Raw genomic sequence first — 16,969 nt, 5'->3', positions numbered from 1 at the left:
TGTGTGTGTGTGTGTGTGTGTGTGTGTGTGTGTGTGTGTGTGTGTGTGTGTGTGTGTGTGTGTGTGTGTGTGTGTGTGTGTGTGTGTGTGTGTGTGTGTGTGTGTGTGTGTGTGTACGTGTGTAGCATGTTGGGTATCTCTGCATGTCTAACGCTCAACCCTGAATCACACACAACACACATCATGCATTGAATAATACATCACAACATACAGTATAGGCTGTGTGTGTGTGTGTGTGTGTGTGTGTGTGTGTGTGTGTGTGCGTGTGCGTGTGCGTGTGCGTGTGCGTGTGCGTGTGCGTGTGCGCGTGCGTGCGTGCGCGCGCGTGTGTCTGTGTTTGTTTGTGCACGTCTCTGTCGGGTGTAAACCTCATATGTCCAAAACTGTTACTTTTCAGGATTCAAATTCAAAAGCATCAAAATGTGTCGTTTCGAGCTTGTAGATCTGCCAATTTTGCTACTTTTGTGTGGCGCTGTAATTATGATTATGAAGTAGGCACGTTAATTTACAGAAAAGCGGAAAAATCTCCACATTTCAGCTTGTTATGTTGTTGTTGGTTTTTTTTTGTAGTAATGCCTTTCTTTGTCATACAACAGCGTTGTGTAAAAGTAGTTAAAATAGCCGAGCTACAAACTCACTACACGTCACATCGCTACACGTTGTGAGCTTGTAGATCTGCTACTTTCACTACTTTTGAAACATCTAAAAAAAACATAAGGAGAAAAGCTGATCTACAACCTTGTTGTCTACAACGTTGTGAGCTTGAAGTTCGGCTTTTGTTATTTTTTGTCATTTTTTTAAAAGTGAAAGTGTGTCAGCGGGCTTTATAGATATTGAACCGATGAAAAGTATTAACGAGAGATTGTGACTAAATGATAACTACATTGGATCCCTTTTTTTGGACATGCAAGGTTTCCACCCGACAGCACATTAGTACAATATTTCCCTCTGAGATGTAGTAGTAGAAGTAAAAGTATAGACAATTGGAAATACTCCAGTATAGTAAAAGTACCTCAAAATTGTACTTAAGTACAGTACTTGAGTACATTTACTTAACAAGAGCGAGATCTATTTCACTTGTGCTCACCGCTCACACACACACACACACACATATAGTGCGTTAGTGAACCAGCGTGCGTCAACCGCGGCCACGCCGCGCCCCGCGGTCGTAAAATTACATTTGGACACTCGGGGGAAATATCCTGCCGACATCAACAGAACGTGTCTCCTGTGGCCCGGGCCTGAACGGCTGCAAAACAAATGAAATGACGTGTGAATGCTAACGGGCTCTCTGTACATAATTTCACGCAAACAAACAATAGCTAATCGCCTGCAATGTTCAGGAACGGCGTCTCGAGACGACTTTACATAACCGTTCCAAATGGAATCCGACAGACGCCGACTGTCGAGAAGTATCCGTCTTTGTGTGTTTGTACCGCCGTGTGCTTCTGTATATAAAGACCTAGCCTGGAATTCTGATAGCGTAGCCGTCTGCCAAGAAACCCTGTATCTCGATCAATATTTCAAGTTTTTTTCATTTTGCTCTTGAATTAACGCTCTACTTCTTTGTACGAGAGTAACGCGCAAAAGTAGCAAGAATAGTTGATCTACAAGCTCACAACGTGTCACTTTGTGATGCATTGCTAGCTTGTAGATCGGCAATTTTTGCTACTTTTTGAAAGTCGTGTCTTTCAGCTGGAAACCTCATAAGTCCAAAACTCGTACTTTTCAGGATTCAAATTCCAAAAGAGCAAAAGTAGCAGATCTACAAGCTCAAAAGCTTGCAGATCCGCTACTTTTGGTACTTTTGTATGACGCTGTAGTATGATCGAGTAGGGCATTAATATACGAAAAAACACAAAAAGTTATATGACAACAAAGAGCTTGTCCAAGGGATAATTGACGGAGAGCCGGTCATTGTTGAGAAATAAACCCCGACAGGATGATTAGATCCCGACGCAAAGCCGCCAATTATCCCGCTTATTACACGGCTACTTAATAAAGAAATGAATAAATTGACCCAAAAGTCACAAAAAGTATTCATTGCATACGGTAATGGAAGTAGTCCATTAATTTATGCCAGGTCACGGTGCGTCCAGTGCAACGTGTCGCCTCGCAAAACAACAGGAAGTGTTGATCAAATTGAATCAATATTCGTTTACTGCATTGTCTATTTCTCGCTTCAAATGTTTTCAAAAACATTCTTGAGAGCAATGTTTAGCTGGAAATGACATTGTGTGTTTGTTTACATGGCTGTCATGTTGGATACGGCACGGAATCAAGTAGCGCAGCAGGTGCTCTCAGCCTTTGATTATCTTTCTTTACATTTCCTTAAAAAACTGCGTATTTTTTTGGGACATACAGGGTTTCCCGCCGACCACAGCGCTCAGGGAGTTGTGCTTGTGGAAACCTCTCCATGCCACAGAAATCCCATTATGATGTAGCTTAACATTCAGCCCTGCAGTCAAGCTGCCGAGGCTCAGAGGTAGCGTCTTTGAACACAGGCCCTCTCCAATGAGATGCAGCTCACTCCTGATTAACTGCAGTGAGACTTCAATAGCCTCTCATAAGATACATGAGTGAATTAAGCCTTTAGGTACATCGTGTATAGATACGGCTTCAGATAGCGGCTAAAAATAACACTCCTCGCTGTAGGAATGGAAGCATACGTTGGTGTGTGTGTGTGTGTGTGTGTGTGTGTGTGTGTGTGTGTGTGTGTGTGTGTGTGTGTGTGTGTGTGTGTGTGTGTGTACGTGCTGTAGTGCAGTGGTTCACAGGGTTCTTCCTTGCAGTGCCCCCTTCTTACACCTGACAAATGCTGAGACCCCCCACACGCGCACGCGCGCACGCACGCACGCACGCACGCACGCACGCACGCACACAACCACTTGTAAGTAAGTATGTAGGGTCAGTGTATCAGCCGAGAACGTGGGAGTCTGTCCCCGTTACAATGTGCTATCTATCATCAGCTTCCAGTACTTACAAAAACACCTACCATCAGCTCCCAGTACTTACAACACCTACCATCAGCTCCCAGTACTTACAAAAACACCTACCATCAGCTCCCAGTACTCACAACACCTACACTATCATCAGCTCCCAGTACTTACAAAAACACCTACCATCAGCTCCCAGTACTTACAACACCTACCATCAGCTCCCAGTACTTACAACACCTACCATCAGCTCCCAGTACTTACCGTATGTGGAACTATACTTTCCCAACTCCTGTGCACTCACATAGTTTGCACTTACAAGACCTACCATCAGCTCCCAGTACTTACTGTACAAGACCTACCATCAGTTCCTAGTACTTACAAGACCTAACATCAGCTCCCAGTACTTACAACAACACCTACCATCAGCTCCCAGTACTTACAACAACACCTGCCATCAGTTCCCAGTACTTACAACAACACCTGCCATCAGATCCCAGTACTTAAAATACCTACCATCAGCTCACAAGACCTACCATCAGCTCCCAGTACTTACCGTATGTGGAACTATACTTTCCAAACTCCTGTGCACTCACATAGTTTGCGCTTACAAGACCTACCATCAGCTCCCAGTACTTACTGTACAAGACCTACCATCAGCTCCCAGTACTTACAACACCTATCATCAGTTCCTAGTACTTACAAGACCTACCATCAGCTCCCAGTACTTACAACACCTACCATCAGCTCCCAGTACTTACAAGACCTACCATCAGCTCCCAGTACTTACCGCACGACTCTCCACCTCCACGCCGTGCTACTCACACGCTGAATTGGCGGTGCCCGGGAATCGAACCCATGACCTCGTGGTCCAAAGGCGAGAGCTCAATCAACTGAGACACAAAAACATAATATACTTAAGCCATAATGTATATACTTCTCATTATGACAAACAACAAAAATAGCAGATCTATATGCTCACACTTCAACGCAGTGTTAGCTTATATATCTGCTACTCTCTCTCTCTCTCTCTCTCTCTCTCTCTCTCTCTCTCTCTCTCTCTCTCTCTCTCTCTCTCTCTCTCTCTCTCTCTCGCTCTCTCTCTCTCTCTCTCTCTCTCTCTCTTTCTCCCTCCTCCCTCTCTCTTGCTTGATCAAGGTCTCGTCTTGGTGTTCTACACAAGTCATTGTGATTGTGTGTGTTTGCAGCATGTTCAGCAGGCTGTAAGATTAGCTTATATTTAATTAAGTATCCTATTAACAGAATGAAAATACATGCTGTTTGGTTAAGTGATTGAAGCATGGATGCAAATTAAATTAAGATATTTTTCTGCGTTCGTGGCTGAAATTATGTGTTTTTTTAGTTTGTTTTTTTCCGGCTGTAATTGTTTGTGCAGAGACAAAGTGAAAGTTCAAAGTCCCTAAAGCTAATTACACATTAAGACTTTTCTGTGATTATTTACCAGTGATGAGAATAAAGTTGGGCGGTAATTACAATGCTTTATTAGTCAGACATGTAAATAGTACGAGCAGTGGTGAAAAAAGTACCCAAATGTTTTACTTAAGTAAAAGTATCAAGACTGCGATGTAGAAGTACTCTGTTAAAAGTGAGAGTCTGGAATTCACTTGAATTATTTTACTTGAGTAAAAGTACAAAAGTATTGGTATCAAAATGTACTTAAAGTACCAAAAGTAAAAGTACGAAAATGTTTGAAAAAGTGGTTAATGCATGTTGTATAATGTAATAATTTATATCTGCAAAGTAACTAGTATCTAAAGTTTATAGCAAATAATTGTAGTGCAGTAAAAGTACAATATTTGCCTCTGAGATGCAGTGGAGTAGAAGTAAAAGTATAGACAAGTGGAAATACTCCAGTAAAGTAAACATACCTCAACATTGTACTTAAGTAAATGAACTGAGGTACAGTCAGACATTAAGGCTAAAAGGATAACACAAAAAGTCCTGGGGACTTTCCATAGATAGAAGCTACATAGAAACCATAGCCTTATAACCACCCATGGCTGTATACCAGGGGGGTCTTCAACAGGGGGTCCTCAGAGTTACTACAGGGACATCTGTGTGTGATAGGAACTTTAAAAAACATGATAAACATGATACAAATGGATTAACCATGCACTTGAACCCTAGCATCCCTATTCTGGGGGCACCATTTGCCGAAAATAGCCGATCTACAACGCATCGCAGCGTGATGCGTTGTGAGCTTGTAGATTAATGCCCTACAGTACATTGTGAGCTTGTAAATCGGCCTTTTTCACTGTTTTTTAAGCATTTTGAAAGGGAAAGAAGTTAAGTGTGTCTGTGGGTTTTCATAAATATTGAACCAATGAAAAGTATTAACAAGAGTTTGTGACTTAATAACAACTACATTGTATCCATTGGAACACATGTACTCGTTTTTCCATTTCCTGGAAAGTGACAGGTTTGGACATACATGGTTTCCACCCGACATCGACACTATGCTATATTATGTTACATAGATAGATGTGTAGATGTGTGTTTACCTGCTAGCTTGGCACGCTTATTTACTGGACCGTTTACCCTGTTGTTGTTGGCTGATTGCAGTTCAGGTGGTTTTTCCTCATGCTGCTAAACGCCTAGATTTTGAAGTGTAATTTGATCTAATTTAATTTGCGTGTGTGCTTCTGTGTGTGTACAGTAGCTGTGTTGTGTATGTTCGCTATTTTAGTTTCTGTGTGTGTGAGTGTGTGTGTGAGTGAGTGAGGGAGAGAGACAGACAGACAGACAGACAGACAGACAGACAGACAGACAGACAGACAGACAGACAGACAGACAGACAGACAGACAGACAGACAGACATGGAGAGAGAGGCAGCAGAGAGGCAGATTCCAATGATTTTCCATTGTCAGCAGCCATTCTGTTATTATATTTAATAGCTCAGCACGACGACAGCTTTCCTCACTGTAGCATAGAGACACCTGTGGTGCAGAAGGACTACCACTGTGAAACGCACGCACGCACAAGCACGCACACACAGCATTTATGTTTTGTTTTCTGAAAGGAGTATTTATATTGACCAAAAACGAAAGAGCGGCAAACTAGCACGATAAAATGTTAGTGTCATTATAACGTTACAAGACCGCAGTCATCTTTCACAAGGAAAACTAGATGAAAAATACGAAAGAGGGCAATTTCTGGCGCGGCTTCACTTCCCATGAATAACCAGTGGAAGAAGTACCTTTTTTGTGGCTTTTTACCCCTTTTTTCTCTCCAGTTTAGTCGTTATGCCAATTGGTTCCTCCCCGCACACATTTCTGTGTGTTGCCACTGCTGTTATATCCTACTGGCTTACCTGCCAGTAAGGAGCCCCCACCGGGAGGAAGTATATCAGCATCAAAATATACTTAAAGTACCAAAAGTAAAAGAAAATAGCAGATCTACAAGCTCATAACGCGTCGCGATCACCTATTTTCAAATAGCCTAGGTATAAAATAGGGCTAAAAGTGGTTAATTTATGTTTTATAATATGATAATGTATTAATGGAAAGTAATTAAAGTTTTCAAATAATTGTAGTGGAGTGAAAGTACAATATTTGCCTCTGAGATGTAGTGGAGTAGAAATAAAAGTACAGAAAATTGGAAATACTCCAGTAAAGTAAAAAAAATACCTCAAAATTGTACTTAAGTACAGTACTTGGGTACATGTACTAGTTTCTTTACACCATATATTGTGTTCGTATACAGTACATGCTCGAGAATGCCGGATGAGAACCCCCACCTGAGCGCCCCACTCTGTTTTTCTTACTTAAAGCCATACTGTGTTACATTCATTTCAATTGCCGAAGACAATCAAATGAAGTGAAAGTACCTCAAAACTGCACCTATAAGAACAGTACTTGAGTATATGTACTTAGTTACTTCTCACTGCTGTGAATAACATTCACCCCACTTCACCCTTTGTCTCGATATACGAGCGCGGCGCAGCACTCACAACAGGGCGACTGTAATCCATTCTGGAGTGAGCGTTAAGTAGGGGACCATTAACCTGGAATTGGTTGACATAAAAGAGGAATCCACCCTAAAAGACAATATATTATTTTGGGAGAACATTTGGTATAAACGGATTAATTGGTCGTTCGTTTTAATATCGTTTTGGCTGGAGATGGACAGAAAAGAAAGGCGCACAGAATTCAAATCTGTTCAAACACTCGAGCCGTCTGTTTCTACCTTCTTTTTGGCAGTGGAGTAACTAAGTATAATTACTGAAGTATTGTACTTACGTATGATTTTGACGTACTTTTACTTTCATTGAGTATTTCCCAATTTTTCCAATACATTTATCCTATTAAAACTGGGAAAGCACCTGTGTCATTTTAGATTTTAGAGCGTTGGCTATTCAAAAATAGCAGATATACAAGCTCATAGCGCTTCACGTCGTGCCCCACTGCAAGCTTGTACATCTGCTATTTTTGAACATTAAAAAAAAAGCTTTAAAGTGTGAGAACTACTGATTTGGAAGGCATTTGTAGAATCAGCCTCAGGCCTTAATGGGTTAAACTTCTATTCCATTACATTAATGTTTGGAATATTAATTAATGTTACTCAGAGTTATTCTTTCTCGTGTGGCAGAAAGATAAATCCTCATCGCGACACATTGTGAGCTTGTAGATCTGCTGCTTTAAAAAAATATGAAACGGGTTAAGTTTGTTATCAGTGGTGTAAAGTAACTCAGTACATGTACTCAAGTGCTGTACTTTTAATTTTGAGGTATTTTTACTTTACTGGAATATTTCCCATTTCAGTACTTTTACTTTTACTCCACTACATCTCAGAGGCAAATATTGTACTTTTACTCCACTACAATTATTTTAAAACTTTAGTTTCTACTTTGAAATGATCAATTGTTATTATAAAACATACATTAACCACTTCAGCCCTATGTTATACCTAGGCTATTTGAAAATAGCAGATCTACAAGCTCACAACGCGTTGCATCGTGACGTGTTGTGAGAGATCTGCTATTTTCAAACATTTTAGTACTTTTACTACTGTAAGTACATTTTGATACCTATACTTTTGTACTCTTACTCAAGTAAATTTTGAATTCCGGACTTTTACTTGTAACGGAGTATTTCTATATTACGGTATTGATACTGTTACTTAAGTAAAACCTCTAAGTACTTTTCCCACCACTGCCTTTTATATTGTGATATTGCACTTCTTCACCAGTGTCTGTCAGTGAGTATAGCGGGACATTTAAAGTGCAGTAAAAGGGCGTCTGGCAGGAACATAATGTTGAGTCATTGTCTCTGAAAGTTCAACAGCAGAATCACCCCGTTGATATTTAGTTTGCATTCACGCCAGGCCACAAAGTGTGTGATTGGTTTGTGTGACTTTTTCAGTTCTCTAAAGCGGGGGTTCCCAGCCCTTCTGTTTTACCACAGACCGGGCTCACAGTTCACGGAACATTCACGAAAAAACTGAACACAATGAGTAAGACATAACACTTTTGCAATTTCTGACCAGCTCAATCAATTTGCATACATCCATGCAAAGGCTAGTAGTCTAAATACTGTACGAATAAACAAAATGGCAAAATATTTGGAAATTAAATTCTAAAAATGCCGAAATATTAGAAAAATCTTTCGTAAAGTTGACACTTTTTAGTTTATTTTTTAAAACCTAAATGAAAACACAAAGGGACATGAAATGAATTGCTATTACAGATATCTTCAATGTACAATATTGACTTCCTCATCAATGAATAGATATTATGTTCAATTGATTGATTGATTTATTTTTACTGACATGTGACAAAAAAAGCATACTTTTGACAGATAATGCACAAATATGTATTTTTTTTAATTATCTCGGAAACCAATCTGGTCTTGGAACAAATTCCACGGGCCCATTAGCTTACTCATTATAACCTCCCGTCACCATGCTTTCCACATGAACAACACAGACAAAATGAGTGCATGTGTTCCGTGTAGTCAGTGGTGGAAAAAGTGGTCATTTTGTACTTAAGTAAAAGTACCAATACTGCGATGTGGAAATACTCTGTTACAAGTGAAAGTCCAGAATTAAAAATGTACTTGAGTAAAAGTACAAAAGTATCGGTGTCAAAATGTACTTAAAATACCAAAAGTAAAAGTAGGCCTACTCATTATGCAGAATGTCTCATTTCAAGTTTTCAAATGTATAAAAATCTTTTGAAAATAGCAGATCTACAAGCTCACAATGCGTCGCATCGCGACGCATTGTGAGCTTGTAGATCTGCTATTTTCAAATGGCCGAAATGTATATGGGGCTGAAGTGGTTAATGTATGTGATAATAATCAAAATCTATAAAATAACTATATAATAACTAGATACTAAAGTTTTCAAATAATTGTAGTGGAGTAAAAGTACAATATTTGCCTCTGAGATGGAGTAGAAGTAAAAGTACTAACAATTGGAAACACTGAAGTAAAGTAAAAAAAATACCTCAAAATTGTACTTAAGTACAGTACTTGAGTAAATGTACTCAGTTAATTTCCACCACTGCGTGTAGTAGCCTAGCCGTAGGGTAGCAGGCAGCGTATTGCTACGTGCCGTGCCTGGATGGCTATGTGCATGGGTCAATCCACTTTCAATCATTTGAGGGGATATATCCTTAGTGTACGAGGGGCCCCTGCGTCTTTGGACTAACCCACATCTTTACTGAAATCTGACTTTCATTGAAAAAAACAGGCGCTGGGGGGTTGCGTCTGTCGCCTCCTCTCCCAATACACTGCTAAATCCCTACTTAAAACCCTCTTATTCTCTTTGGCTTTTAATTGCATTTGAACCTATCTAATTAGTTTTAACTTTGTTGTACATTTTGTTTTGTGCACCAATGGGCGCTTTGTTGATGCCCTATTTTTAACCATGTAAAGCACTTTGGTCAGCTTTGGTTGTTTTAAATTGTGCTTTATAAATTAAGTTTGATTTGTTTCCAAACATGCACCAAAACACATAATTTGCCTGCTATTCATATACTATTATAATCATGTTATATCATTGAGCTATGGAGTTACAATGGAGTTACACCTTACAAAAGGTGATGTTAACTAATATTTATTTGTGTCTCACTCTCAGAAATGACCAAGGTGGAAAACTATAGATAAACTTGCAGAGTGACCCATACACACCTTCTGATAGTTGTACTTGAATGTTGACATGAAAACAATAATAGTGTTTCAGTAGCGCAAGCATGACAAAATACAGTGATGATGCTGCTCAATGCTGACATGCGAAAGTGAGCTGGACCATTTGGGGTGTTGGAAAAAAAAAAAAAATTGCCGGTTAAAGTTACAGGAGTTTTTACTCTATGGTGTTTGTGATATGAAATGTAAGCTTAAACATAATCACAGTAAACACATTATCATGTTTTCAGTCATTTTCAAGGGCTTTTTTAAAACTAACTCCAGTCACTTTCAGTTCAGCACAGCTGAGGTGTATGGGTCACTGATGCTCGTTGACACTCGTTAATGTTACTTCCATCAAAGCCAAGAGTTTTTACACAACCCTCTCTGGTATCATATATTTTTTTGTTTGAGATGTCAGAAGTAACTAGGCTACACTTGATTAGTCAAGATGAAAACAATATAATAATCTTGAATTTTTTTGTGAGAATGTATTTTCAATTGAATTATGACCCCAAAAATCGGAATCGAATCGTGAGATAGCAGACGATTAATTCACAGCCCTATGGACCATGTACTTACGCCTTATGGTGGCAGAATTTTGACATGTGTTATTGAGCCCCTACTGTGAACAGGTGTCTGTCTGTTTTGGGTTATTTAAGTGTGTCTGCTTGGCCCAGTGATGCAACACCGCAATGATTTTTGTATGTATATTTTTTGTATTTGATTGGATGAAAATGTGAATATTGTGGCATCCTGGCTTTTAGTTGGCTGAGAAGATACATCCTGTGCCGTGTTCCGTTGTAGATCTGCTATTTCGAAAAAAGATATTTTGGAATATTACATTTTACATTTTCACAACACAAATCTTCAAATCGGGGGTCCCTGGCACAAAATATTTTCAGACGGGGCTCCGCGGCCAAAAAACATAACTTGGGGGTCCACAATCTGGGAACCATTGTCAAAAACAGCGCCCCCAGGGTTTTTCACTTTTGCATTTGGCTCTGGGGGGGGAATTAACCAGACCTATGCTCACTGGAAACCGGGGTTTGGACCATGCCCTCAGCTCTCCACTTCCGGTGGTCCACATTATGTTTTAATTCCGACTAAATAACATTTCTTCCACCAAGGAACACATGGGTTCCGTGACACTATCCCGCAACCAAAGAATAATATTATGACTCTTTTATGCTGAGGCTGAGGCACACAAACTGATTTAGCTCTGTTCATAAACAATTTACTTAGGAATTATGTTCAATATGAGCGTGTGACATAAAAGAGCCATTTTGGCTGTTTTTGTTAGTCCGAGAGAGAGAGGGTCCACGGATCCATTTGGTTCCATCTGTACCCTCGTGGAGTTTAATTTAGATCGTGATGTAACGTTACCGTGCGGAGACGCCGGGGAGATCATTCTCACAGACAGACAACCACACCAGTTACCAACGGATATAAGTTAACTGACACAGTATTTATAAACATACGTGTGTATTACGGAGAAATTTGAATGAAATCTTGACATGAGCTGTGCACTATTTGTGTCAGTCCGGGCCGCGGACCATATGTTTCGCATCGCAGACATAGAAAGTCTGTGGACACTGAAGCGGCTTTGATTGGTTAAAGCACAGCTTGCTTCTGGATCTAAGGCCTGCCCACTTGTAGGCCACTTGTAGGCCAATGCGCACACGTTATGAAGGACCTCCCCGACAGATTCAAGCGCAGCTCTAAATCTGTTCTTGAGAGATTAGGGGGTCCATGACATGAAAAGAATAGGCTCTATGCATAGCAGCCATATTATCACTTCCTTCACAGGTGTTACAATGATACTAATGAAGGCTCTGTTCCATTTAGTGTAGCACAGTGGTTCTCAGACTTTTTGATTTCCACGACCACCATAACTCTGAGAGTGTGCAAATGGAACCAAATAGACCCTTACGGTCTATTTGGTTCCATTTGTACACTCTCAGAGTTACATACCCGTAAGAGGCCATTTGGAACCCCCTCAAGGAACCACAAGGGTCCCTGAACCCCAATTTTAAACCCACTGGTGTAGCAAAGTGTTTCCAGTGAGCCAACATGCACAATATCAGCACCCTGACTCTGTTTGACCAGAATGGAACAGAGCTTTCATTAGTATCATTGGTAACACCTGTGAATTTCTTCACAATATGGCTGCTGTGCATAGAGCCTATTGAGACCCACTGGAATGACTGAAGTGATTCATTGTTTTTTTCCCTCTGTCTCTCTCCACCAGATCAACCTTCAGCGACGCATGCGGGTGACGGGCGTCATTACCCAGGGTGCAAAGCGCATCGGCAGCCCCGAGTACGTCAAGTCCTACAAGGTGGCCTCCAGCGACGACGGAAAGACCTGGACCACGTACAAAGTCAAGGGCACCGATGAGGACATGGTGAGACACGCACGCACGCACATATACACATACACACACACATTTTTTCTATCGATTAGTAACCTCATGGAGACTTGAATTCAATGATATTTTTTTAGTTTTTGTCGCATTCCTATAAGCCAATAATTTGATGACCGGCAGCGGTTCCGGTAGGAGACACAATGAGTCTCCTTTGTGTCTCCTACCGGAACCGCTGCCTACCGGTCGGCTGGTCATCAAATTATTGGCTTAGGAATGCGACAAAAACAAAAAAATATCCATGAATTCAAGTCTCCATGGGGTGACTAATAGATAGGAAAAAAAATTGGGTGAACTTTGTGCCGCGCTGTGAGCTTGTAAATCTGCTATTTTTGAACATTTAAAAAAAAATCTTGCGCCATTTCTCTTATGAGGATCAGAAACAATGTCAGGAGAACCATTTCCCAAATTCTACTATATTGTTGGGACATTTGGCCCTCACAAGTATAGTAATAATGTAAGTAGACACACACACACACACACACACACACACACACACACACACACACACACACACACACACACACACACACACACACACACACACACACACACACACACACACACACACACACACACACAGAGCAACAGGAGACTGTGTTCCCAGTCAAGGACGCGGCGCCCATGAAGGGCGTGATGAGATGGCTTTTTAATTAGCTAGCACACACCGGGCCCCATCTTTCTCACACACACACACACACACACACACACACACACACACACACACACACACACACACACACACACACACACACACACACACACACACACACACACACACACACACACACACACACACACACACACACACACACACACACACACACACCACCCCCCCTCCGCTTTTATTACTTTTAGATTGAATTTTTATACTATTTGGGGATAAACGGCCACCCTGTCCTACATCATTTCTGACAGCCCTCCATGGCTGGCCCCCCCCCCCCCCCCAAAGGTGGCGGGAAGTACATTTACTCAAGTTTTTGTACTTAAGTACAATTTCAAGGTCCTGTACTTTTACCTTGCTTGAGTATGTCCATTCCTTGATGCTTGACACTTGACACTAACTTTGCAGATTTGGATGATTAAAATTGTATACAATTATTGATCAAAAATGTTCTTAAACGTTAGAAAAAAGCAGATATACAAGTTCACACCTTGCCACGATGTAATGCGTTGTGAGTTTGTAAATCTGCTATTTTTGAATAGCCGAAGTATAAAATAGGACTTATGTGATCATGTGTTAATGATCAAAAATTATAGTCCAATAACACGATGCAAATTACCGGTAATAATAATAATACTAATACATTAAAAAGTTATATAAAAAAACACAGCCCCCTCACGCATTAAATATCAGTCACCAGAACCAAGGACGGGTGTTTTCATCTAACATGGTTAAGATGGAGGTTGAAGTTACAATGGATTTCTATTGGTCAAATGATCAAATTATTATCAAATATTAAAAACAGTTATGTATTAATACTATAGTATGCAAAGTAACTAGTAACAAAAATTGTCAAATAATTGTAGGAGAGTAAGAAGTATATATCTGTCTCCAAGATGTAGTGGATCAGTGGTACAAAGTATCAAAATTTTGTTTAATACTCAAGTAAAGTAAATGTACCTTACAGTACTTACAGTAGCCTACAGTACTTGAGTAAATGAACTTAGTTACCACCACTGCAACCAACCAAGAGCTCAAATTAAGTGTCTCTCTCTTTCACTCACACACACACACACACGCACACGCAAACACACAGTGTAATGATGTAATGTGGTATTTATGTATTCTCTGGTCCCTGTTGGTCTGAATTATCCTGCTTTTTATTCTCTCATTGGCTTGTCATTGCTGTGACCGTGTGACCGTGTGTGTGTGTGTGTGTGTGTGTGTGTGTGTGTGTGTGTGTGTGTGTGTGCGTGTGCGTGTGCGTGTGCGTCTATCTATCTATCTATCTATCTATCTATCTATCTATCTATCTATCTATCTATCTATCTATCTATCTATCTATCTATCTATCTATCTATCTATTTAATCGTCTGTCTATGGGTGATGCTAGGCTATAATTGTTTTAACAGACAGAATATATGGCTGTGTATAAATGTATGGCTGTGTAATTGGACCTCTCATTTAAAACACACTAGTGCGCTTATAAATTACCGGATCAAATGGAGCGAGAAATTGTCTATTTTTTCCCCACCGTCATTCGAGCTCATTGACCTTGAATGACAGCAATTTGTTCAGATTGGTGCAGATGATGCGTTGCAGATGGCAGCCAGTCGCACACTGCTGCCTTCAGATCCGGGAATCAGTGTTTCTCAACATTTTCGGGCCACGACCCCCCAAAATAATCATATTTGAACTGGGGACCCCCCCAAAATAATCTTATTTGAACTGGGGACCCCTCCAAAATAATCTTATTTGAACTGGGGACCCCCCCAAAATAATCATATTTGAACTGGGGACCCCCCCAAAACAATCTTATTTGAACTGGGGACCCCTCCAAAATAATCTTATTTGAACTGGGGACGCCCCAAAATAATCATATTTGAACTGGGGACCCCCCCAAAATAATCTTATTTGAACTGGGGACCCCTCCAAAATAATCTTATTTGAACTGAAGACCCCTCCAAAATAATCTTATTTGAACTGGGGACGCCACAAAATAATCTTATTTGAACTGGGGACCCCCCCAAAATAATCTTATTGATCTGGGGACGCCCCCCCCCCAAACAAAATAATAATAATAATAATAATAATCATATTTGAACTGAGGACCCCCCCAAAATCATCATAATTTGAACTGGGGACCAACCACCCTGACAAGCACTTTGTAGGAGTTGAGGCATTACATTTAGTTTGACTCGGTTCCACAGATAAATATTGTGAAAATAGGCAATCTATCTGCTAGAGTGATGGTGTGCACACAAAATAACAAATAACAGGTTTACGCCTGTAAACCTGTCATGTGTCCTCCCCTTTCTTAGTCTTCTTCCTCCCGATCAATCCGGGAAAGCATCTGTGTCATTTTAGATTGATCTGGCTATTAAAAGATTACTGATATACAAGCTTGCTATGAGCTCATAGATCTGGTATTTTTGGAAAAATCCTGAAAATGTGTGCAATGTGTGCAATATACATTTTTTAAAGCTCAAATATTTGCTTCTGGGGTCCCTGGAACAAAATATTTTGCGATGGGGGTTCGCGCCGCGGCCAAATACATATCATTTTGGGGGTCCTTGACATGAAAAAGTTTGGGAACAACTGATAGCAACGTACGTTTTTATAAAAGATTTGAGTTACAAATGTTCGCTTAAAAAATGCATGTATATTCAAAAGATTTGCAAAACTCTTTATAGCAGATCTACAAGCTCATTGCGCGGCACTCGGTGCAACACTATTGAGCTTGTATATCTGCTATTCTTTAATAGCCAAAGAAATCTACAAATGACACAGACGTATTATCTGTTATGGCAGTGGTGCTGACGAGAGGTTACAACAAAGCTGATTCTGACTGTGAGTTTCTCCGCCGTGCTGATTGTGTTTGTTATTTCATCCGCCCCATGTGAACAGATCTTCCGGGGAAACGTGGACAACAACGCTCCCTCCGCCAACTCCTTCACGCCGCCCATCGAGGCGCAGTACGTGCGCATCTACCCTCAGGTGTGCAGGAGACACTGCACGCTGCGCATGGAGCTGCTGGGCTGCGAGCTAACAGGTGAGTAGGCAGTTTTATACGCTCCGTCCTGATGTCCAAACTGTTTTCGGATCAGGGTAGATAACAAAAACATAATACGTCATTCAGAATATCGGATGGGCTGTCTCAGAACTTTGTTCAGACGCTCCTGCACCCCTAATGTTCTGACAGATGACTGAAAAATGTCCGGCAGAAACCAGCTAACTCCATTTTGACGCTTTTGCATTTTTTTCCATAAATCAGTGCTATTGAACACCCTTTAGTCTGTGTGTTGGTTAAAAAAATATTGAACCAATGAAAAGTATTAAAAAGCGCTTCTGACAAAACCAGCTAACTCCATTGGATCCTCAAACTTTCTGCTAAACCAGCTAACTCCACCAAAGGGGGGTGGAGTTAGTTGGTTTAGCTGACTCCAGGCTCCACCCCCTTTTGACCTCCAACCTCATTGTGAGTGGAGGTCCATTCAGTTGTTCTTATCAATGATGAACAAAACCTCCTAACTTTTTGTTTTGTTTTAGTCATTTCCTGAAAAATTAACATTTTGGAGTTAGCTGGTTCCTGCCGGACAGCAGAGATATTTTTTTTCTCTTACACAAATCCAGTATTTTCTTCTCTTTAATTTGTTTTACAATACTGTGTTTTCTCTTATCCTCTTTTCAATATAGTAGTCTTTTTTTTTATCAATTCTCTTACAAAGATTGTGTATTTTCTTTCTTTCTTTTTAACGCGCTTTTTGCATCGCGATACTTAAAACAAAAAAATTATCGA

The 16,969-nt window shown here is 40.4% G+C and overlaps 1 protein-coding gene across 1 annotated transcript in view; it reads left to right on the top strand.

The window, feature by feature from the left end:
• The window catches only part of edil3a (EGF-like repeats and discoidin I-like domains 3a), a gene marked incomplete at its 3' end in the record, with an annotated part of 278,314 nt that overhangs the window by 200,475 nt on the left and 60,870 nt on the right, over positions 1–16,969 (top strand). The window contains exons 6-7 of the mRNA XM_080433840.1: positions 12,333–12,488; positions 16,078–16,222. Coding sequence (XP_080289966.1) covers positions 12,333–12,488; positions 16,078–16,222 — 301 coding nt within the window. The remainder of the gene's footprint in view (positions 1–12,332; positions 12,489–16,077; positions 16,223–16,969) is intronic.

The sequence above is a fragment of the Gymnoscopelus braueri genome (assembly GCF_963280865.1).
Source record: "Gymnoscopelus braueri genome assembly, chromosome: 7".
Classification (NCBI taxonomy): domain Eukaryota; kingdom Metazoa; phylum Chordata; class Actinopteri; order Myctophiformes; family Myctophidae; genus Gymnoscopelus; species Gymnoscopelus braueri.
The sequence above is the reverse complement of the archived record's forward strand: the minus strand, read 5'-3'. Positions and strand labels throughout refer to the sequence as shown.